We start from the raw sequence: 21,869 nt of genomic DNA on the forward strand, positions 1-21,869 counted from the left end.
CTGCTGGTGAATATGGCACACAGGTTAATGTTTGCTGCCATAGAGGTACTTCTTAAAAATGTGAACTAGATTCCAAAATCTTAAACTCCAGATTATCTGGTTTAACTTTCAAGAATGAGACATGGATACATGGGGCCCTCTTTGTTTCCTGGCAAGACAGGACAGAGAGAAGCAAATGTTCCCTAAGATTCAGGACATGTTCATTCTAACTTACCTGGAGCCTCATGGAGTTCATGGTCATCACTTTATTCCTGCAGGATTAGACAACTCTGATGGTGGCCCTGTCCCTTGTAGGCTTAGCCCGCTTCTGAGTTCACAGGCAGCTGCCATGCACTGTCACAGGGGCTGTAATCTGCCAGGGGCTGTAATCTCTCTGCTTGTCTGAGTATGTTCTCCAGCACTAGCTGGCATTCAGGCCAACCCAGAAGCACCAGAGATTTAATGCCCCCAAAGAAATTCTCAACCAATAAAGTACAAAATCAGTGCATTTAAAAACAAAAATCAAACAAAAAAACTTAGTGCCTTTAGTAGTTTTTTTTTTTTTTTTTTTTTTTTTTGGTGGTGGTACTGGAGATTGAACTCAGGGGTGCTGTACCACTAAGCTACATCTCCAGCCCTTTATTTATTTATTTTAAATATTTGTTTAGTTGTAAATGGATGTAATAACTTTATTAATCTTTAAAAATTTTTTAAAAAATTATTTAGTTGTAGATGGACACAATACCTTTATTTTATTTATTTTTATGTGGTGCTGAGGATCAAACCCAGTGCCTCAGGCATACTAGGCAAGTGCTATACCACTGAGCCAAAACTGCAGCCCCACTATTTATTTATCTTTATATGGTGCTGAGGATTGAACCCAGGGCCTCGCACGTGCTAGGCAAGCACTCTACCACTGAGCTACAACCCCAGCCCTTTATTTATTTTAAAAAATTCATTTATTCTTTTTTTTTTTTTTTTTTTGTGGTACCAGAGATTAAACTCAGGGCTGCTTTACCAATGAACTACATCCCTAGTCCTTTTCTTTTAAAATCAGGGTCTTGCTAAGTTGTCAAGGCTGTCCTGGAACTTTTGATTTCCCTTGTCTCAGGCTCCTGAATCACTGGGACTACAGCTGTGTGCCACTACACCTGGCTCAGCAGAACAATTCTGAAACATGCTCTACAAGATTATTTATGAGGTCCCTAATGAGACTGAGTTCCAGTGGCCCACAATGGCAGCCCACTTCTTACTATACCCATTATTGGTTTTCTCCCTTTTCTGCCTTAGTTCCCTCATTCCTTCACTTGTGGTAAATGGAATCACCTTCCACATAAATTATCTGCTCACAAGTCTTCGCTTCCAGGTTCACTTTAGGGAACCCAAACTAAGACATTCTGCTAGTCTCACTTTATTATATTTATATTACTTGCATGGCTCTCATGAACATGGGTCCTCAGACTGAGAAGGTTATATCCCTCACCAAATGACCTCCCCAACATCCCTGGGATGGGGGCAAAACAGACTCACCTCCCCCAAGTAACTGTACTTGCCCCTGAGGATCTGCCGGTACAGCCGGGTGCGGTTGTCATCTTCAAAGGGCATGGTACCACTGAGCAGGATGTAGGCAATGACACCCAGCGCCCACATGTCCACAGAGTTGGTGTATGGCTTGCGGACAAGGACCTCAGGAGCAATGTACTCAGGCGTGCCGCAGGTGGTCTTCATCAGGCAGTCATCACCCTTCTTGCGGGCACTGGCTAGGCCAAAGTCAGTGATGATGATCTTGGAGTCAGTGCCTGGATGGTAGTAGAGCAAATTCTCAGGCTTGAGGTCTCGGTGTGTGATGCCCAGGGCATGCAGATATCGAACACCATCCAGCACCATCTGCAGCACCCTTGTAGCATCCCGCTCAGTGAAGGAACCCTTGGCAATGATGCGGTCGAACAGTTCACCACCAGTGGCCAGCTCCATTACCATGTACACACGCTCCTGTGTCTCAAACACCTCCACCAGCTGGATGATGTTGGCATGGCGCACCCGGCGCAGCACACGCAGTTCAGATTCACACACCTCCCGCCCCTCTCGATACTTGGTCTCTATCATCTTGATGGCATATGGTTGCCGGGTTGCCCGGTGCTCCACACGTACCACTCGGCTAAAGCTGCCTCGGCCAATCAGGGCTTTGATGTCGTACTTAGCGGTCACGCGTGGGTCAAACTTGGCCCTGTACTTTGCCACTCTGGCCCTACGTGGTGGTTCTGAGGGAGGCTCTGTGTGGCCAGTAGTGGGGGCACCAGAACAGGTGTTTGCATACTGACTAGCAGCTGGGAACCCAGTTTTGAAAGGGCCAACACTGTCCACCTCTGTGATGAAATGTTTGTATACATCATTCTTTGTGCCACTGAAGGGCTCCACCTTCTTAACCAGATCCAGCTGGACATCCTTGGGTGGCTCAGGAAGAACCTTGCTTGTCCCACAGCCCATCACGGACACGGGGGCATCCTCTCCAGCGAGGCTGGCAGGACCTGCTCTGCAGGCAGTGCCCCGTCTACACCTATGCAGACAGAAGAAAGGGAAAATCAGTATTACAAGAGACATCTCTGAAGGGCCACTGCCATCCTCCACCCGCTCATCCTTGATACATGTGGTTCAATTAAGACTGAAAACCTAAGCTGGGCACAGTGGCACACACCTGTAATCCCAGCAACTCTGGGGACTGAGACAGGAGGACTGAAAGTTCACAGCTAACCTTAGCAACTTAGCAAAACCCTCTCTCAAAATAAAAATAAAAAGGGATGGAGATGTGACTCAGTGGTAAAGCACCCTTGGGTTAAATACCCAAAACAAAAGCAAAAACAAACAAACAAACAAAAAAGACTGAAAGCCTGACTCTAATATGTTTCCCTGGAAGGGAGGTTGGTTTTGGTCCCTGAACACTCGGAGTCCAAGGTTCAATGCAGTGTCTAGATGAGATGAAAGACTGAAGGCCTTGACTTATGTCTCCCTGGGTCTTAGTCTCATGCTGCTCTTTAAGCCTGACAGAGGGCTGGGTTATGCATTAGGATCAGCTGTCATGGCCCCCAATCTCTATTCTGCCTGGGTCCTTTCTTGTTGAAGTCCCATATTTCTTAAATGTTAAAATCACTCCTCTTATTATTCTGACTCATCTTTTCTAAAACGGGGGTGTGGAGTGTTGGAGTTCTCCTCTAACACCATCACTCATCAGAGCTCAGAAAGCTGTTTCTTCAAGGCCTCTCTCCTGGACAGTGTTCCCAGCTCTCCAGGCCTCCTGCAGGGGTTGGTTCCCCTGTAACAAACAACAACAAACCACTACCCTAGGCCTCTGCCCTAGCCTCACTCTTTCCTGGATGATTTCCATAGTTTTGCTAATGCACAAACTCCTCCTTGGCAATTGAATACTCTGTCCCAGGGTTTCTTACTTCCCCAGCTTACCACATGGCTGAAATCCCACACAAGGCCCAGAGCTGTTTAGAATCCATCCCAATGAGCCTGGGATAAACCTCAGCACAGTACCACCAGGTAGTTGCAAAGCTGGTCTGGCTGCACACACATAAATCCAGCAACTTGGAAAGTTGAGGCAGTAGGATCACAAGTTTGAGGCTAGCCTTGCTAATTTAGCAAGACCTTTTTTCAAAAAATAAAAAGGGCTGGGGATATAGCTCAGTGATAAAGCATCCCTGAGTTTAGTCTCTAGTACCCCCCCCCAAAAAAAAAGGGTGGGAGAGAAAGGGCCTTGATCTCAGAAAGAACATCAGGACATTGATCCAGATGTGATTCGAGCTATAGATCAGGGTACCATGCTTCCTTGGTAAAAATAATGAAGTTAATGTTTTCCAGAGGTCTCCACCCTTCTACCTAGACTGCCCTACTCTAGGTCTATCTGAGGGCCCCATGGTTTGAAGAGAGCAAAATATTTCCTAATTATGACATACACAATTGGGAGTGAAATGGTCAATTCATATCAAACATTTATTGAACATCTATAAATTGTTAGGGATACAGAAGTGAATAAGACAAAATCCAAGGTAGGCTACATTTTAACACACACACACACACACATACACACACACACACACACACACCCAAAAAAAAAAAAGTTAAGTAAGACATGGTCAATAGACTTAACAGTCTAAGTGAAGAGAAAGCAGAAGAATAAATAATTTCAAAAGAGCATGGGATTAAGTTTAAGAAACAACAGTAGACACAGAGAGTAATACAGGGATTAGGGAGGTCTTCTAGAAGGAGGTGACCCCCCCACTCCGAATTTTGAAGCAAAATGAGTCAAGTAAGCACAGGTGGGAATAGTGACTTAGGCAGAGAAAACATACTCCAAGGCCCAGAATCCCAGAATAAGCCTGGTAATAAGCCTTGGTAGTGGGACAAAGCCAGGCTGGGGACTGAAGATTTTGGAAGCAGGAACTAAATTACGAAGGGCATCATGAGTTCTGGTGAGGACTGGACTGCCCTGAGAAGTAATGGAGAGGTACAAAGAAAAGAGAGATGATCTGCAAGACATAAGAGGTTGGACTAGAGGGTCAAAGTGGACTAAATGGTCAGTGAGAGTGTATCCTAAGTTGTGATGTGAACCCATGTGAGACCTCTAAGGCATTCTGGTAAGAGCTGTGTGTTTCTACTCCCTTTCTACACTGTGCCCCTAAAAGGGGGTAGAATTGGGAGCAGCACCAAAGACAGGCTGGAGATGATCTAAGGGGTGGGACGCAAGACTAAGGGCAGCACTCCAGTTCTTTGCTCGGTGCCTGGGCAAAGGGTCAGGAGTCCAGCAGGAGGCACAGTTTAGGAAGCAATCAGAAGAGTTCAGTTTTGGCTGTGCTGCAGTGCATGTGGAATGTCCACGTGACACTTACTACAGGTCACTGGACATAGAATCTGATGCCTAAAAAGAGCTGATCAGGGATTCTGTGACTCCCCAAGAGTAGCACTTGGGGTCAAGAAGAATAGCTACATCTCCTCACCCCCTTGTGAAACTGATAAATGATTCCACCCAAGGCAGCAGAGTAAGCGCCACGCAGATTCTACTGTGGCACTTTGAGGGACACAGAGAACCCCTGAAAGTCAATCAAAGGGCCTGAATTCCAGGTGGTGAGACTTGTACCGGCCAATATGGTCAACTCTTTCGGGGAACAAGTCATCTCTGAAACATACCCAAAACTTTGATGACAAATTCATAGGATAAAAAGGAAAAATTTGGAGACCACAGATTAAGGGTCCTGGTCCCACCCCCAGTACTGAGGACTGAACCCAGGGCATTGTGTATGCTAGGCAAGCACTCTACCATTAAGCTACATTCTCGGCTGGCTATCTATCTATCTATCTATCTATCTATCTATCTATCGGTACCAGGAATTGAACTCAGGGGTGCTTAACCACTGACCCACATTCCTAGCCCTTTTTAATATTTTATTTAGAGATAGGGTCTTGCTGAGTTGCTAAGTGCCTTGCTAATCTGCTGGGCTGGCTTTGAACTTGTGATCCTTCTGCCTCAGCCTCCTAAGTTGCTGGGATTACAGGAGTACACCACTGCATCCGGCTAGCCCTTTATTTTCTATTTTATTTAAATTTTTTTTTTTTTATGGGGCTGGAGTTATGGCTCAGTGGTAGAGTACTCGCCTAGCATGTGAGGCACTGGGTTTGATTCTCAGCACCGCATATAAATAAATGAAAATAAAGGTCCATCAACAACTAAAAAAATATTTAAAAAAATAATAAAAAGAAATTTTGTAGTTGTGTATGGACAACATGCCTTTATTTTATTTATTTATATGCGGTGCTAAGGCTAGAACCCAGTGCCTCACACATGCTAAGCAAGCGTTCTGCCACTGAGCTACAGCCCCAGCCCTCAGCCCTCAGCCCTCAGTCCTTTATTTTGAGACAGGGTCCTGCTAGGTTGCCCTGGCTGGCCCCCAACTTGGGATCCTTCTGCCTCAGCCTCTCAAAAAACTGGATTATAGGCATGATGTACCACACCTAGCTAAGGGTTCAGGTTTTAATCACTGTATCAATACAATTCAGAATGAAGTTTTATCTTTCCTCACATAAAAGGGAACTATTCCTTCATCAACATAAGCACTTCAGAATTTGTGGCAGTTCTTACCCAAATGCCTTGGATGTCCCACATGGATTCACATGGCAACTTAGGACACAATGTTTAAACAAGGCATTTAGAAAGAGGTTCTTTTTCATCTGGTCGGGGTGGCACACACCTGTAATTCCAGCAGCTCAGGAATCTGAGGCAGGAGGATCTCAAGTTCAAAGTCAGTCTCAGCAAAAGTCAAGGTGCTAAGCAACTCAGTGAGATCCTGTTTTTAAATAAAATGCAAAATAGGACTGGGAATGTGGTTCAGTGGTCAAGTGCCCTTGAGTTCAATGCCCCCACCAAAAAAAAGAGACTGAGGATGTGGTTCAGTGGTTAAGACAGACAGACAGACAGACATAACAAGCAAAAGGTTTCTTTTCACAGAGGCCAAAGATTAGAAAAATGGACTTTGGAATTTTGCATACTCATCTCTTCCTTCAAGAAAATACAAGATCTCAACACAGTAAAAGCTGAAAACTCAGCAAAGGGTCAGCCCTTGTGCCAATATTCCTGAGGCAGAACAGAGGCCCCTGATCCTTAAGACCACTCAGTAAGCAATATTGACCACCATGGAGAAGGAAGACAAACTGCATGGGTGACCAGCACAGCCAGTCAGCTGTCACTTCTTTCTGGTTAGGAAGCATAGTCCTAGATTCACAAATAAATAGCTATCTTCAGGCAAACACACTGACTCTTTTGGTTTAAACGTGCACACCTAGTCTGGTCCTGGTAAGAACTAAAGTTTATTAAAGAAAAGTCATGACTTCCCTTTAAACAAACGAAGCCTACACAGGGACCTAAAATCAGCAGTAAGAGAGCCACATTCATTCCGATTAGAAATGCTTCAAAAGTGGGCTAGTGCTGACACTCCACTGTCGCAACTACAGACTGAAAATAGAGGAGAAAGTGCTAGCTTGGAGGGCTAAGGGACATATGTAATAGCCTTCGGGGGATCATAGCTGCTCTACACTCCAATCACATTAGTCAACTTCTCTTGCCTTACAGGTTAGGTGAAAAGGCAGACATGGGGACAAAGGTGGCTGGTAAGACCCCTGGGAAAGAGGCAAAGCCTTTTCCTCCTCCCAGCTCTCTTGTGTATGTGACCAAGGTAGATATAGGGGTGGGCAGAATGATTAAAGAAGCCTCCACAAGAAACCTTCTAGGAGGATCACCAGTTGTTTGTTTGTTTGTTTGTTTATTTGTTTTGTTTTTGGTGCTGGGGATTGAACCCGGGGCCTTGTGCATGTGAGGCAAGCACTCTAACACTGAGCTGTATCCCCAGTCCCACCAGTTATAAGTCACCAACCCTACGACATCTTGCAGAAAGTACCTGTCTCTAGAGTCTGTTCTATAACTTCAACTACCAGACTGATGCAAAGTACTCCTTCTTCCGCCACCCCTAGGGGCACTTAATCTTTGAGACACATCCCCAGCCCTATTTTGTATTTTATTTAGAGACAGGGTCTCACTGAGTTGCTTAGTACCTGGCCATTGCTAAGGCTAGCTGTGAACTTGCAATCCTATCTCAGTCTCCCCACAGCTGTGATTACAGGCGTGTGCCACCATACAGCGCTCCCAGTCATTTTTTATATTTTATTTAGAGACAGGGTCTCACAAGCTGCTTAGGACCTTACTAAGTTGTTGAGGCTGGCTTTGAACTTGTGGTCCTGTTGCCTCAGCCTCCTGTGCCACTGGGATTATAGGTGTGAGCCACCACACCCAGGGCAAAGTACTCCTTAAGGAAGACAAGCATGCTGGACAGTGTGGAAATGGCAATGAGCACTCAGCACTACTGTCCTCATTGACACTCTACGGAAATAACAGGCTAAGAGAAGTGAGGAGACTTGTCCAAAGTCACTCAGAGAATGTGGCCAAGCATGGCCCAAGTCTCCTCATTCCCCAGCCAGCTCCTTTGGCCACACAGAAAAGACTCTACAAGTGTCTGGGGCCCAGCAGAACTCAGTCTCACTAGATCAAGGCTTCAATCCCCCTCCCACCCCCACGAAGTGGTGAGTCACACCTCTACTGAGCATTTTTTTCTGAAGAACCATTCCAACCTCCACTCCAACAACAATGTGGGCCATGCTGCTTGAGGCTCTATTGCTAACCGCCTTTGATCACTACTGTTATCAGTCCCTGGATGACGAGGCCACTGCTCAGGTTTCCAGAATTCCCGGGGAACCTAGCAAAGTGCTGAGCTCAGAGAAAACATTCACTATTTGTCAACAGTGAATGAAAGATGGTCTTGTTCTTGGATTTCTATTTGCTATGAGGCAAAAATTCCAGAAACTCAGAAATTTTCAAGGGGCAATAAGATGCCTGACCAGTGGTTAATCTAAAGACATACTCTTTGTGTATCCAAGTAATTGTTTGCAACAACAAATGAAGCCGCCTGTTTGGGTTTTACAGATTACCTGAACACTAAAGTAAGTTTGTCCATATTCTTCCAGAAGACTGGGGGCCCAGAATGGATTGTGAAATAATTTCCTGGCCACAGAAACTAGAGGACTATAGGCACCTGTCCCTCTCTAATACCAGCTCTCAAGATTTTTCTCCACAGCAAAACTTCACAACCTTTTGCTTACAAAGATCTCTATATTCTGCTCCTGTGTTTTAGAAGACTGTCCACCAAAATGAAGTAGGTTGAAATCGCTCAGTAATCCTGGAAAAAGGACCTGCTAACCAACACTTATAACCATCATAAGGTAATCAGAAATACCAGGAAAACTGTCACTTTAGATAAAATCCCCTGAACAAGGACTTAGGGGGAACTATACGATTTTGCTTTCTACAACAGAAAAACCGACCCAGCAATTCCATTTCCAAAATAATACTACAAAACCACTTCCATAAGCATTCAAAGATACATAACAAAGTTTATGGCAGCATTCTTTATCATAATGGAAAATTGGGGGCTTAAGCTATACTCAGTGATAGAGTGCTTTCCTAGCATGTCCGAGGCCCTGGAGTCACTCTCCAAGACAGCAAAAAATAAAAAGTAATTTTAAATGAAAAATTGAAAATAACCCAAATATCCATCAATATGATTTAAAAGGGGAGAGGAATAACTCATATTCCTTGCAGAACAGAGTGGGACAGCATGAGATTCCATTAAACTACTCAGAATGTCATGCAAAAAAATTAACTACTCAAGATACATTCATATAATGGATTTTTTTCAGCTGCTGAAAAGAAAGAAGTAAACTGGGGTCTGGGTATGGCTCAGAGGTAGCGTGCTTGCCTTGCACAAGTGAGGTCCTGGGTTCAATCCCTGGTACCGCAAAAAGAAAAGAAAAAAAAAAAAAGAATGAGATAAATTTATATGAACAAGGAAAAAATATACCAGTCAATTCAATGCACAATTTTGTTAAGTAGCTATGTGCCAGGATTCATATCTGTCATGAATTGTGCATTGTTCAATAGTTTTTTGTTTAGTTTTTTTTTTTGCTGGGGAAAGAATCAAGGGCCTCAAATATGCTAGACAAGCACTCTACCCTGGAGCTAGGCCCCCAGTCCTTTTTAAAATTAATAAATTCATTAATTATTTTATTTATTTATTTTTATGTGGTGCTGAGGATTGAACTCAATGCTTCACACATGCTAGGCAAGCGCTCTACCGCTGAACTACAACCCCAGCCCCTTTCATTTTTTGAGACAGGGTCTCACTAAATTGCCCAGGCTGGCTTCAAACTTGCCATCCTTCTGCCTCAATTGCCCAAGTATCTAAAATTATAGATATGTATCACACTTCACAGTTGGTTAAATAGTTTTAAAACGGTATGTAAAGCATATATCCAATGAGGGATTTTAAGAAGTTATAGATCATTCATGGAAAAAAAAATAACATGGAAAGATAGAAGAAAAATTTTTTACAGCGATTGCCTCAGGGGGTGTGCAACTGTGAGGGGGGATGAAAAGAAGAAGAAAATATGAGAATTTTTACTTCTCACTTGGCATACTTCTGTGCTGTTGCTATATTTTAAAACTACCACATACTAAACTTTAAGTTATTCTGCACTAGGTGTGGTGGCACATGCCTGTAATCTCAGAAACTTGAGAGGCCAAAGTGGAAGGATTGCAAATTCAAGGCCAGTCAGGGCAATTTAGCAAGACTATGTCTCAAAAATTGAATTAAAAAGGACTGGGGGTTTAGCTCAGTGGTAGGGCATCCATGGGTTCAATTTCCAGTACTGAAAAAAAAAGGTATTTCACTAGCTATTACAGAAATGTGTATACTCAAAAATGTGTAAGAAAAAAAAGGCAAATATACCAAATTATATAGTACTTGTAGCTAAAGACATTTGTTCATTATTCACTCCTATGTTTTAATTTTTAACAATATTATTTCATAATAACAATTGTTATGACTCTATATTTTTTGCTGTACTGGAGACTGAACCCAGAGCCTCATGCATGCTAGATAACTGCTCTACCACTGACCTACATCTCCAGTTCATGACTCCTTTTGAAAAAAAAAAAAATTTTTTTTTCTTTTGAAACTGGAGTCAATACCAGGCTGGTACTGAGTTATGGGGCTCACATGATACTTCTGCCTTAGTCTTCCAAGTAGCTGGGACTATAGGAAAATACCATCTCACCCATTTATGACTCCTTTTTAGAAAACAGTAACTTGGGCCCACATTTTTCAAGGACTCCAGCTGAACCCACTGCTCTACATAGTAACAGTTGGTAGGCAGAGACCCTCATCTTAGGGCCAATAGAGAAATGTTCAGAAGTTTGCTGTGTTCTCCCCATTTTCTCATAACCCATAACTCTATCTACGACATCCCACCATTAGATATATAGTCCCTGGCCAGACGTGGTGGCACATGCCTGTAATCCCAGCTACTCAGGAGGCTGAGACAGGAGGTTTACAAATTCAAAGCCAGCCTCAGCAACTTAACAAGGTCCAAAGTAACTTAGTGAGACCCTGACTCAAAATAAAAAATGAAAAGGACTTAGGAAGGCTGGCACTGCGGTTCAGTGGTAGAGTGCTTGCCTAGCACATGTGAGGCAATGGGTTCGATCCTCAGCACCACATAAGGATAAATAAATAAATGTATTGTGCCCATCTGCAACTGAAAAAAAAAAAAGGACTAGGGATGTGGCTCAGTTGTTAAGTGCTCTTGGGTTCAATCCCTAGTACCAAAAAAGATATAGACCCTGGCAATGTATTTGCAGTTATCCTTTCAAACTCACATCACTCAACTCACAAATATTTACTGAGCTACTGCTGTGGACCCAGAACTCTGTTCAAGGCTGTGACAGACAAAAAGAATGAACCATAGTCTCTGCTCTCAAGGAATTTATAGCCTAGATAGTTCCACACGAAGAGTCCCTTGACCCATTTACTCTTATGATACCCTCAAAGCCACTTTAAGTCTGACAGCCTGGAAGGAGTCCCTGTGAGATAATTTTCTCCCAGGAAATGAAAACATTATGTTTCTCTATCTTAGCATCACATCAGACACCATGGCAACAGAAGGCTCTACCAAGAATTAGCTCAGTGACAACCTAGCCAACACAAACCAGCTTAATACTTGCTAAGATTCCTGGAAAGAAAGTAAGTTCAAATAAATGACTCTCTCCAGCTTTCAATAAGCAGAATTGCTTACCTTCTTCCAGGACTGTGTATCTCAGATTTTCTCCATGGGCCATGATATACACAGAGAACAATACTGTTATTATAACACCCTGGGTCAGTGGAAACAGCTATTCTCAGCTGTCCTGAAGCTTAAGGGTCAATGCTTTGGCATACCTATAGCCATTAATATTATCATATAGTTGGGAAGCTCTGAAAAGGACCAAAATTGCTCACGTAATGTGCTCACAATTAGCTGGGTAGAGTAGTACGTATCTGTAATCCCAGCTACTCGGGAGGCTGATGCAAGAGAATCACAAGTTTGAGGCTAGTTTAGGAAATTTAGCAGGACCCCGTCTCAAAACAAAATAAGAAAGACTGAAGATGTATCTCAGTGGTAGAGCACTTGACTAGCATGTGCAAAGTCCTGGGTTCAACTCCTGTACCCTTCCACACACACAAATGCAATTCAGATTCTAAAATCTGCAGGGGCATTCCATTCTAGGTGCCAAGTAAATCTAAGGAAAGATGAATCTGTAGTTCAGTGTCAGAGATAAACAGGCTTCCTAAAGGTTGCACTTTCTCTAGCTCTTTTATATAAATTAAGCCCAGAACTGCAATTAGACTTAGACAATGTGTTTATTCAGCAAATCCACCCTCTAGTGAATTAGCATCCCATATTTCTTCTAGGGGAATAGCCAACTGTATCCATCCTGATGAGTGTTGTCAGCTTTCTGTGATGAGCAGAAATGACCTTAATGAAATCACCTAACACAAAGCAGCTTCCTACATGCAGCTCAGTCTGAAGAGCAAAACAGGCTTATGAAGATGAGATTTTCTGGGGCTAGGGGGTGTATCTCAGTGGTAGTACATGTATTTGTCTAGAAAACAAGGCCTTGGGTTGGATCCTCTGCACTGAAAAAAAAAAAAAAAAAAAAAAAAAAAAAAAGAGGGTGGCGAGGAAGAGATTTTCTTTTTCTTTTTCTTTTTTTAACTCCTGGTTCTGGGGATTGAACCCAGAAGTGCTTTGCCACTGAGTCACATGCCCAATCTTTTTTTTTTCCAAACAAGTTTTCATTAAATTGCTTAGAGCCTCACTAAGTTGCTTAGACTGGCCAGTTGATTCTCCTGCCTCGGCCTCCTGATTTGCTGGGACTAGAGAGATTTTCTTTTGACAAGGGACACTAGTGAAGTAATGGTCATTAGTAATAAGAGTGGCTTCAGGTTTCAATTTGGCTAAGGATCTCATCCACACTATCTCAACCCTCTCTGCAACCACATGAAGTAGGCAGTGATTATTCCTATTTTGGAACTAGGAATCTTAGGATCCAAAGAACCTTAAAATCTCATAAAAGCCAGAAATTGAATTCAGGTCTTTCTGACTCTAAAGTTCCTGCTTCTAACCACCAAAATATACTGTCTCTCTGAGGTATGGGCAATGAGACACAAGAGAGTCCACAAAGCATAGCTAGCCCATCCCACTGGACAAAAGACAAGTTTCTCACAGGGCATGGTGTTGCATGTCTGTAATCTCAGTGGCTCGGGAAGCTGAGACAAGAGGATTGAGAGTTCAAAAGCCAGACTCAGCAACAGTGAGGTGCTAAGCAACTCAGTGAGACCCTATCTCTAAATAAACATACAAACTAGGGCTGGGGATTTGGCTCAGTGGTTGAGTGCCCGAGTTAAATCTCTGGTACAAAAAAAAGAAAGATAAGTTTCTTGAGGCAGTGATACAGATCTTCAACGAGAAAGCACAGTAAATTCACTTTTTTGTTTTTGTTTTTTTAATCAGAATTTTAGAGTAAGGAATAGCTGGTACTATAGCTTTTGTGGTAGAACACAAGCACTGGGTTCAATCTCCACAGCACCCCACCTAAAAAAATTAAAAGTAACACTTTTAGGAAGGGAGAGGGTAAGAGCTGGGGAGTGATATGGGACAAATTATATTATTATGTGTATGTAGGTACGAACATGTAACAACAAATCCCATCAATACATACAGCTATAATGTACCAATAGGGAAAAAAATGCAGATATAGTATTTTTTAGTTGTAGATGGACACAATGCCTTTACTTATCTATCTATCTATCTATCTATCTATCTATTTATTTATTTATTTATTTATTTATTTTTAGGTGGTGCTAAGGATTGAACCCAGTGCCCACACATGCTAGGCAAGTGCTCTACTACTGAGCCACAAACCCAGCCCAAGAGAGTAAAACTCTTGAATTTGAATTTTGGAAAACTAGCCCAGGGTCTGGGGATGTGGTTCAGTGGCAGAGCACCTTCTGGCACGTGCAAGGCCCTCGGTTTGATCCCAAGCATTGTAAAACAAAACAAAACAAAAAAAAGAAAGAAAAGAAAAACAGGTCAGGATCAGTGGCTCATGCCTGTAATCCCAGCAACTCAGGAGGATTACAGTTCAAGGCTAGCCTCAGCAAATTAGTGAGGACCTGAACAACTTAATGAGACCCTGTCTAAAAATAAAGATAAGGGATGGGGATGTGGTAAAGTGCCCCTAAGAGGTTCAATCCCTGGTAACAAAACAAAACAAAACACCCAGAAAGAAAGAAAAGAAAAAAACTACCCAAAGAAATTTTGGATCTTCAAGGCTGAAGAAGTTGAGAAGTCACCACACCTACACACATAGGTGTTTGCAGTATCATCTCAGATCTGGCCCTGGCCCTGACAGGTGCTCAATAATATAGCTGCATCTGAAGCCAGTAAATTAGTAACCTATCCCAATAGATTCATCAGATGCCACTGCTAATGGAGCTCCTACTTTATGCCAGGTACAAAGCCAGACAGATGCAGACAGAAGTAAGACCATATGTGACACAACATGATATACTCAACAGTAGCAGCATAGCAAAGGGGAGTCAATGATTGGTTACATGTGAAGAAGGTTTCCCAAGGAAATGACAACTCAGATGAACTTTAAAAGATACATGTACTTTTCCCATATTGGTGGGTGGGGCAGAGTGGGAAGGAAGAGTATTACATCAGAGGAATCTGCATATCTAAATGGTAAGGGTATGAAAACAGAGGTAACACACCTCCACGACAATACATTATGAAAAGGGAGTGAAGTGCCCAGGTGTTGACTGTAGGATTAGGTCTCTCTTGATTATGAAGAGCCCTGAATGCCTCAAACTAAGAAGTGTGGCTTGTATACCTACAATCACAAAGGAGCTGGTTATAGAAAGTTAAAGACTTTAGATTTTCAAGTGGGAATTATCACTTCAGCAGTTTCACAGAGGAGGACTGGCACGGGCGAGGTGGGGCAGGGCAGAGGGCTGGCTTTCCCCTTGCAGGCATGACAAGTTTGCTGTGCAGTCAACCCAGTTGGACTCTGGCCTGCTTTTTTCCAGTCAGTACAAGGAAGTGATCAGTTGACCCGCCGGACCCTGGCGTTCAGTGGCAAAGTAAGGGTGTGGAGTAGGAGCCGGACACTACAAAGCAGTGAGGCCCATCAAGTCAGGTCAATCTGACCCACACCGTACGCGACACGGCTGAATCGCAGTAAAGGCGACTGACCACGTCCTCCGGGCCCACTAGAGTGGGCTACCCAGCACTGCAGCACGTTTCAAGTCCAGGCCAGATTTAGACACCAGGGACCCCCGAGCTGCCATCACTCGGCCTGCTCCCGGCCCGGTAGGCCCCAGAGCACACGGGCCGAGGAATCCGGGCTATGCAGGGACAGGCCCCGGTGTCACAGGAAACGATCGCAGCTGCAACTCGTCAGCCCCTCCCGCCCGTCAGGCCTTCGCCCCGAGCCAGGCCGCCTCACCTCGCGCGGGCGGCTGGCTCTTCGGCGTCTCGGCGGCTCTGCGGACCGTCTCCCGGCCGCGGCCACGGCCGCCGCCGCCGCCGCCGCCGCCGCCGCCGCCGCCGCCGCCGCCGCCGCCGCCTCCATCCTCCGGCGACAGCGTGGTAGCGTCATCACAGCGCGCGCCTGACGCCAAAACAAACCCCCGCCGCCTACGGGGCGGGACCCGGACCAACTCTCCATAGGCCGGGCTACGCGGCTGGCGGTGCTCCCAGCGCGCTGTTTGCCAAGCGACGCCTTCTGGGCGGGGACTGTCCCTCTCCTGCGGCGGGGCGGTGGGGGGATCTATTTGTTGCTCCATGAAGTTACACCGTGGGCTGTCTGTCTCAGGACCTGTGTTAGAAAAACGAGGGACCGCAGGAAGTACGGAGTTTCAAGTTTCTGACTGGGGAAAAGTCGTCTTTGAAGAGCGAGGTTGGGGACGTAGAGGGTTTCAACGAAGATATCTGAAACTCTCTGGATCTCCGCAAAAGACTTAACTTATATTTCAATAACAAATTATTTTACTTATTTCCGTACTGGGGATTAAACCCAAGGGCTCGACCACTGAGCTACATTTCTTTTTTTTTTATTACATTACATTTTATTTTATTATTTATTTATTTATTTATTTATTTATCTTTTGGTTTGTTTGCTTTTATGGTGCTGGAAATCGAATTTAGGGCATCGAACCTAGATGTGGTCGCTTGTAATCCCAGCCACCTGAGAGGCTGAGGCAGGTGGGAGGCCAGCCTGGGCAGTTCAATGAGACCCTGTCTCAAAATTAAATAAAAAAGGTTTACTGACCAGAAACCGTGGCGCAGGTCTATAATCTCAGTGACTCGGAGACTGAGGCAGGAGGATAGTAAATTTGAGGCCAGCCTTTGCAATTTAATGAGGGCTGTCTCAAAATAAAAAGGGCTGGGATGTAGCTCAACAATGAAGCGTCCCTGAGTTCAATCCCCAGCACCAAACAAAAAACCTTAAAATTTTTATCTTATCATCTTTGCAGTGGCCCATGCCTGTAACCCCAGCAACTCCAAAGGCTAAAGCAGGAGGACGACAAATTTGAGGTCAGCCTGGGCAACGTAACTAGGCCCTGTCTCAAAATTAAAAATAAAAAAAGGGCTGGAGATGTAGCTCAGTGATAGAACACCCCTCAGTTCAATCTCTCACACACGTTTCTAAAAAAGTGGAAGGATCAAGGGCATGGACTTTGGTACCAAACAAACCTGGGATCAAAATCCCAGATCTGATATTCCCAAAGCTGTGTTTTTAGGTAGGGCATCTCCCCTCAAGTTTCTTTTTATCTATTTTGACGGTAATGGAGACTGAACCCAGAGTGTTCTACCACTGAGCTACACATCCCCAGCCTTTTTAATTTAGACAGGAACTTGCTAAATTGCCCAAGTTGTCCTAGAATTTGTCATCCTCCTGCCTCAGCCTCCTGAGTAACTGGGATTACAGGTGTGTGCCACCACTTCATTTTTCTTATTTATGCAATGGGGATCATAATCCCAACCTCACAAAGGGTTAAAAATAATACAGAATTCCAAGGTTCTTGATACTCAGACATCCACACAACACCTCCATTTTAAAGATATTCAGCAAATTAACAAATATTTATTAAGCCCCACATACAGGTCCCATTCTGGGCTCTAGTAAAGAGCAGGAGGCCCTGCAGTGAAGAGTAATGTTGATGTAAAAGGGACTAGGGCTGAAGCAATCCAGCCCCTGAATTCCTTTCTGAAATAAACTACTCCTCATCTACAGAGCTACAAATGTGAAACACTATTACTGTGATGCTCTGGCCTAGGCAGCTGCGCCCAGGGCCCAATTTGCTTGGCTATCAGCCCACCCCTCTCCTCTAGCTCTGGGATAAAACACACAAAGCCCTTAAGCCCCTGGCCAGAGAGCAGATTCTTTCCACCCTCCCTCATCCCCCACCCAACTGCACTCCATGGAAGGGTAGGGACTTAGGGACCAAAAAATCAGGGGAAAAGTAGGTCACAGCAGAAGGATGGTAATCCCCCAATGCTGGCCAGAGCAGCCAGGCCCCTGCTCTTGGAAGCAGGCTGCTCCTGGCCACCCACCACAACTGGCTCTGGAAGACTTTGGGAGTCTGGAACACCAGCACCATCCTTCCTAACAGTATGCCCAGGTTGAGGGGGCTGCCCCAAGATGACACATTCTCCATGTTGGAGTATTCTCAGTCCAAGCTTTTGTAACACTTCCTATGCTGAACTTAGATAATCTTTCATTCCACATATTCCACATGCACTCTCTTTATACCCAGCCCTAGATTGGGTGCTAGAAACAACAAGAATTCCTTGTCCTTGAGGAGTCCACAGTGAGGAATTCCTTCTTTTTTTTTTGGGGGGGGAGTGGATAGGGGGATTGAACCCAGGGTACTCTACCACTGAGCTACACCCCCAGTCCTTAAAAATTTTTTTCTTTTGAGACAGGCTCCCACTATGTTGCTTAGTGCTGCACTAATTTGTTGAGGCTGACCTCCAACATTTCATCCTCCTGCTTCAGCCTTCTCAGCACAGTGGGAAATTCTGACCTGAACTAGACAATAACAAGTCAGTTCTGAGGCAGCAGAAAGTCCAGGATCTGTATAGACCTAGAGGTGGCTTTAATTCAGGTTGAAGTCAGTGTTAGGGAGATGATGCTGAATAAGAAGCAGGAATTTACCAGGAGAAAATGGTATTTTGAACAAAAAATAATAGAATGTACAAAGGCCCAGAAGAATAAAAAGCCTGTTTTCCTCCTGGAAAATTCTAGTGGTCAAAGGGGACAAATCTGAGAAGTCCCCTCACCCCTGCCCCTACTTTCTCCTTCAGGTGATGTAAGAAGATGGGTAATGTTTGGTTGATAGAAATGGGGATAGAAGGGCTGGGGAGATAGCTCAGTTGGTAGAGTTCTTGCCGTGCAAGCACAAGGCCCTGGGTTCAATCCCCAGCACTGCAAAAAAAAAAAAAAAAAAAAAAGAAATGGGGATAGAAGTCCAGATGTATGAAGCATAGGAGCAAAGGTAGAGTCAGGGCAGAGAAAGGGAGATAAAGCATCTGAGCCAGCCACATGAATGTTTAGGAAGTATGAATGTTGTAGGGTTTCTACACACCTGGGTAGAGGTCTCTAGAGACACCTGTTACCCTGAAGCTTAAGAAAGGATCTCATCAGACCTGACTGTCCTGAGGGGTGAGAACCTCTCAGCATAAACATCAGTGTAGGCCTGGCCTGCTAAACTCTTGGAACCCCTGGCTCCCTCCTTCCCAGACTGCTTTGGATGTCTCTTGTAAAGTTTTTTCCATATCAGCCCACCTTTTCTGCACGACTTCTAAATCTGGTATCCTATCTCCTGTCACCCCCTTTTACAGTGCTGTGTCCTCTCTGATGCTTCTCCTGCCCCGAAGGACTGAGTAGGTAGACAACTCCTCTGTGCTACTAGAGAGGAGGCTCTAGGAGTGGACAGAACTGTATTCTAGGACCTTGTAGACAAGGGGTAGAAACATAGATGTCAGTTTTTCAGTCTGGGAAGTAGAGAATAAGCCAGGTGTGATGACTTATACCTGTAATTCCAGCTACTTGGGAAACTGAGGCAGGAGGATTGAAAGTTTGAAGCCGGCCTCAGCAAGCCCTGTCTCAAAGAAAAATTTTAAAGGATGGAAATACAGATCAGTGGCAGAAATGCCCCTGGGTTCAATCACCAGTGCAGAAAAAACAAATAGATAAATAAAAAATTTAGGGCTGAGGATGTAGCTTAGAGGTAGAGTGATTGTTTAGCTTGTACAAAGCCCTGGGTTCAATATTCAGTACCACAAGAAAAAGAAAAAAAGAGGACAACTACGAAAGAAAATAAAGTGGAGGCAATAATAGAAGCTGGTGAGAAAGCCGTAGCAGTGTTCACAGAATCTGTGAGGTGGTATCTTGAAATCAGATTCCCTCTCTCTGAGGCCTCCTACAGTTTCTGCCCATGCTGATTCTCACCTTCCTTTCCACCAAGATGTAAAGGGGCTCTGCACCCATGCACACCTCTTCTCAAAAAACAGGTTTGTGAAGAGTAAAGGCCAGAGATCCCTCATTGTGAATCCAGTTTCTGCAGCTTCAGATCTTCTCAAGGATTTAACATGGACTAGGAAAGGGGATCCCCACTTTTTGGAACAGGCCTATCTTCCAAGGGACTATGATTCTCAGAGGAGGAGGGGACTGAGCACAGAGCCTGAGCAGTCTTGAAGTCTGAGGTAAAGAGGGAGCAGGAAGTGATAGGATCAGGAGCTTGGAAGCTGGAAGGAGCCTGGGAGGAGGCTGGGTGGCTGGGGTGAGGCAGGCATCAAGGGCAAACGCCACCTCACCCAGCCCCAAAGGGACAGAATAGGAAGGGTATGCAGGGTTAGAAGTGTGGACCTTAGAACTCCCGCCTGCCAGACCACATCTGGTCCCCCACAGAACCAGCCTTGGAAGGCAGAGCACAACTGTGCATTCCGGCAGATCTCTGGTCTCAACCAGAGCTCTTGAGACTTTGGTGTAATGGAAAGCTCTGCGCTGGGGATATATGTATGTTCCTAAGGAGTCCCCTGTGGCAGCCCTTGGCCAAGCCCATCCCGTGCTGGGGATGGGTTTCTGGGGCCTTCTTTCCCCAATTAAACGAGCCGCAGCTTCGAGAAAGGAAGAGCTTAGTGCAAATATAAATACCTTTAATGAAAGCCGTGCACGCTCTGCAGAGCCCAGAGGGCTACCGCCCGCACAGGGTTGGAGGCGTGGGCGCTGCTACTTGACCCGACTGGCTAGGCCAGAGGTCCCAGGAGGTAGGCGAGCACCAGAACAGCAACCAGCAGCAGGGGCGCAGGAGCCCCAGTGGGTGAAGCTGCTATAGCCCGTAGTGTTTCTTGGTTGGTTTCAGGGCCTGCGCCGCGCTCCCAGACCTGCACTGGGCCACCACACAATGTATGCAAGTTATCTGGGTGTGGGGCCCGGCGAGCTTCTTGCTGCAGAGACTCCCACACGGCAGCCGCCTCCTCCGGGCAGCCTGACAGGACCCGAGAGGCGCAGGCATGGAAGTCATTCCAGGACCTGCCAGGAAATGGGATTGAGGGGTTAGGTTAGGATGGGGTTTTGGAATGGGAAGGAAGACATTCAGCCCCAAGGGTGGCACGGGTTGGGCTATGCCTCCCACCTGCCCGCTGCCTCCCACCTACTGGTACCTGCAGACAGTCTCCAGCTCGCCTCCTTGGCCCATGCTGTCCCCCAAGCGGATGAGACACTCAGCAAAGCCCTGGTATATTGTGTCACAGCGGTTTGGGGTCTCTGTGGTTGCTGCAAGGGCGGGTAAAAGGACTGGGGTATGGGGGTGAAGAATGGTTGATAGGATGAACCTGGCCATCCCCCAACCCCAGGGGCTTGTTTACCTTGGGAGTGCTCTGGGGACATGACTCAGCTTGAAAAGGGCACCCCAGGGAGCTGAGGGGCATGTCTAGGGATCACCTGCCTTGACTTCAAGGCAGGACCCAGACCAGGAGGCAGAGGAGGGGACTGTGTGTCCTAGGAGTGGGTTTCTCCTGAGTTCTTGGGGCTGTAGGTGGGGTGAAGATGGTCTGAGGGAGGGAGTCAGGACAGTGAAGGGGGTGGGGATGGAGGTAAGTGGGGCACTGTCTCTGCATCCTCCATGAGGGTCACATGACCCTCCCACCTCTTCCCCAAACGTAAGTGTTTCATATGAGACTGGGCAACATCCAGGGGTAGGGATCCAGGCCAGACCCTCAGGAATCCCAAGGCTGGTCTAGGAGTCCTGCCAGAGGTCACAGGTTCCCTTTATCAGAAGAAGAGCTTTAGAATTTCAAGGTCCTTCCCTCACAACTAGAGCTCAATTTGTACCTCACTTTCTATCATGAAACCATTGTCACACTTTCCTGGAGCCCTCACAACTCCTCTCCACCCCGGCTCCAGGAAAGCGGCATTCCCAGCTCCCACACTCTATACCCAACCTGATGGGAGACCAGCAAGGGGATTTGCAGTCTGGTCTGTGTCCAGGACTCCCGCACTCACCAAGTGGCAGCAAGAGCAACAGCTTCAGGGCACCAGGCAGCCGCTGACAGCGGCGGCGGCAGCGGTAGCGGTAGCAGCAGCAGCAGCAGCGCATGGTCCCTGGCTGAGAGCCTAGTGCCGGAGCTAGCAGCTTGGAGTGCAGCCGGTCGGCCCAGCCCCCGGAGGGAGGGACCATGATTGGATGGAAGCTGGGGATGGGCAGGGCTCAAAGCAGGCTGGTGGCTCCGCCCCAGCGCCCAGATTGGCAGAAGGGTGAGGAAACGCCCCTAGAGAGCGGACATCCCCTGAGAGGCCCAGGTTGGTGCTGAGCCAGTCCTAGGACCCTTGCCCCAGT

At 45.8% G+C, this 21,869-nt stretch overlaps 2 protein-coding genes across 2 annotated transcripts in view; both read right to left on the bottom strand.

Annotated features, from left to right (window-relative positions):
* Positions 1–15,566, bottom strand: part of Pskh1 (protein serine kinase H1) — a 31,716-nt gene extending 16,150 nt beyond the window's left edge. The window contains exons 1-2 of the mRNA XM_047529615.1: positions 15,470–15,566; positions 1,510–2,536 (exon numbers count right to left, since the gene is read on the bottom strand). Of these exons, the coding sequence (XP_047385571.1) occupies positions 1,510–2,466 (957 nt within the window). The 5' untranslated portion in view covers positions 2,467–2,536; positions 15,470–15,566. The remainder of the gene's footprint in view (positions 1–1,509; positions 2,537–15,469) is intronic.
* Positions 15,567–20,170: 4,604 nt separating this feature from the next.
* On the bottom strand, positions 20,171–21,864 carry Nrn1l (neuritin 1 like). The gene is made up of 3 exons (XM_047529793.1): positions 21,536–21,864; positions 20,695–20,827; positions 20,171–20,563 (listed from the first exon to the last, which is right to left on the bottom strand). The coding sequence occupies exons 1-3, from the start codon at positions 21,708–21,710 to the stop codon at positions 20,278–20,280; spliced, it is 594 nt and encodes a 197-aa protein (XP_047385749.1). The 5' UTR covers positions 21,711–21,864; the 3' UTR covers positions 20,171–20,277.
* Between the last annotated feature and the right edge of the window lie 5 nt (positions 21,865–21,869).

The sequence above is a fragment of the Sciurus carolinensis genome, chromosome 16 (genome assembly GCF_902686445.1).
Source record: "Sciurus carolinensis chromosome 16, mSciCar1.2, whole genome shotgun sequence".
Lineage (NCBI taxonomy): Eukaryota > Metazoa > Chordata > Mammalia > Rodentia > Sciuridae > Sciurus > Sciurus carolinensis.

Bases quoted from the DNA above. Each gene is read 5' to 3' on its own strand.
- Nrn1l (XM_047529793.1), bottom strand. From the start codon at position 21,710: ATGGTCCCTCCCTCCGGGGGCTGGGCCGACCGGCTGCACTCCAAGCTG. The intron at 20,828-21,535 runs GTGAGTGCGGGA...CCCATACCCCAG, and splicing joins GTTGCTCTTGCTGCCACTTG to TCCTTTTACCCGCCCTTGCA. The intron at 20,564-20,694 runs GTACCAGTAGGT...ATTTCCTGGCAG, and splicing joins GAGCTGGAGACTGTCTGCAG to GTCCTGGAATGACTTCCATG.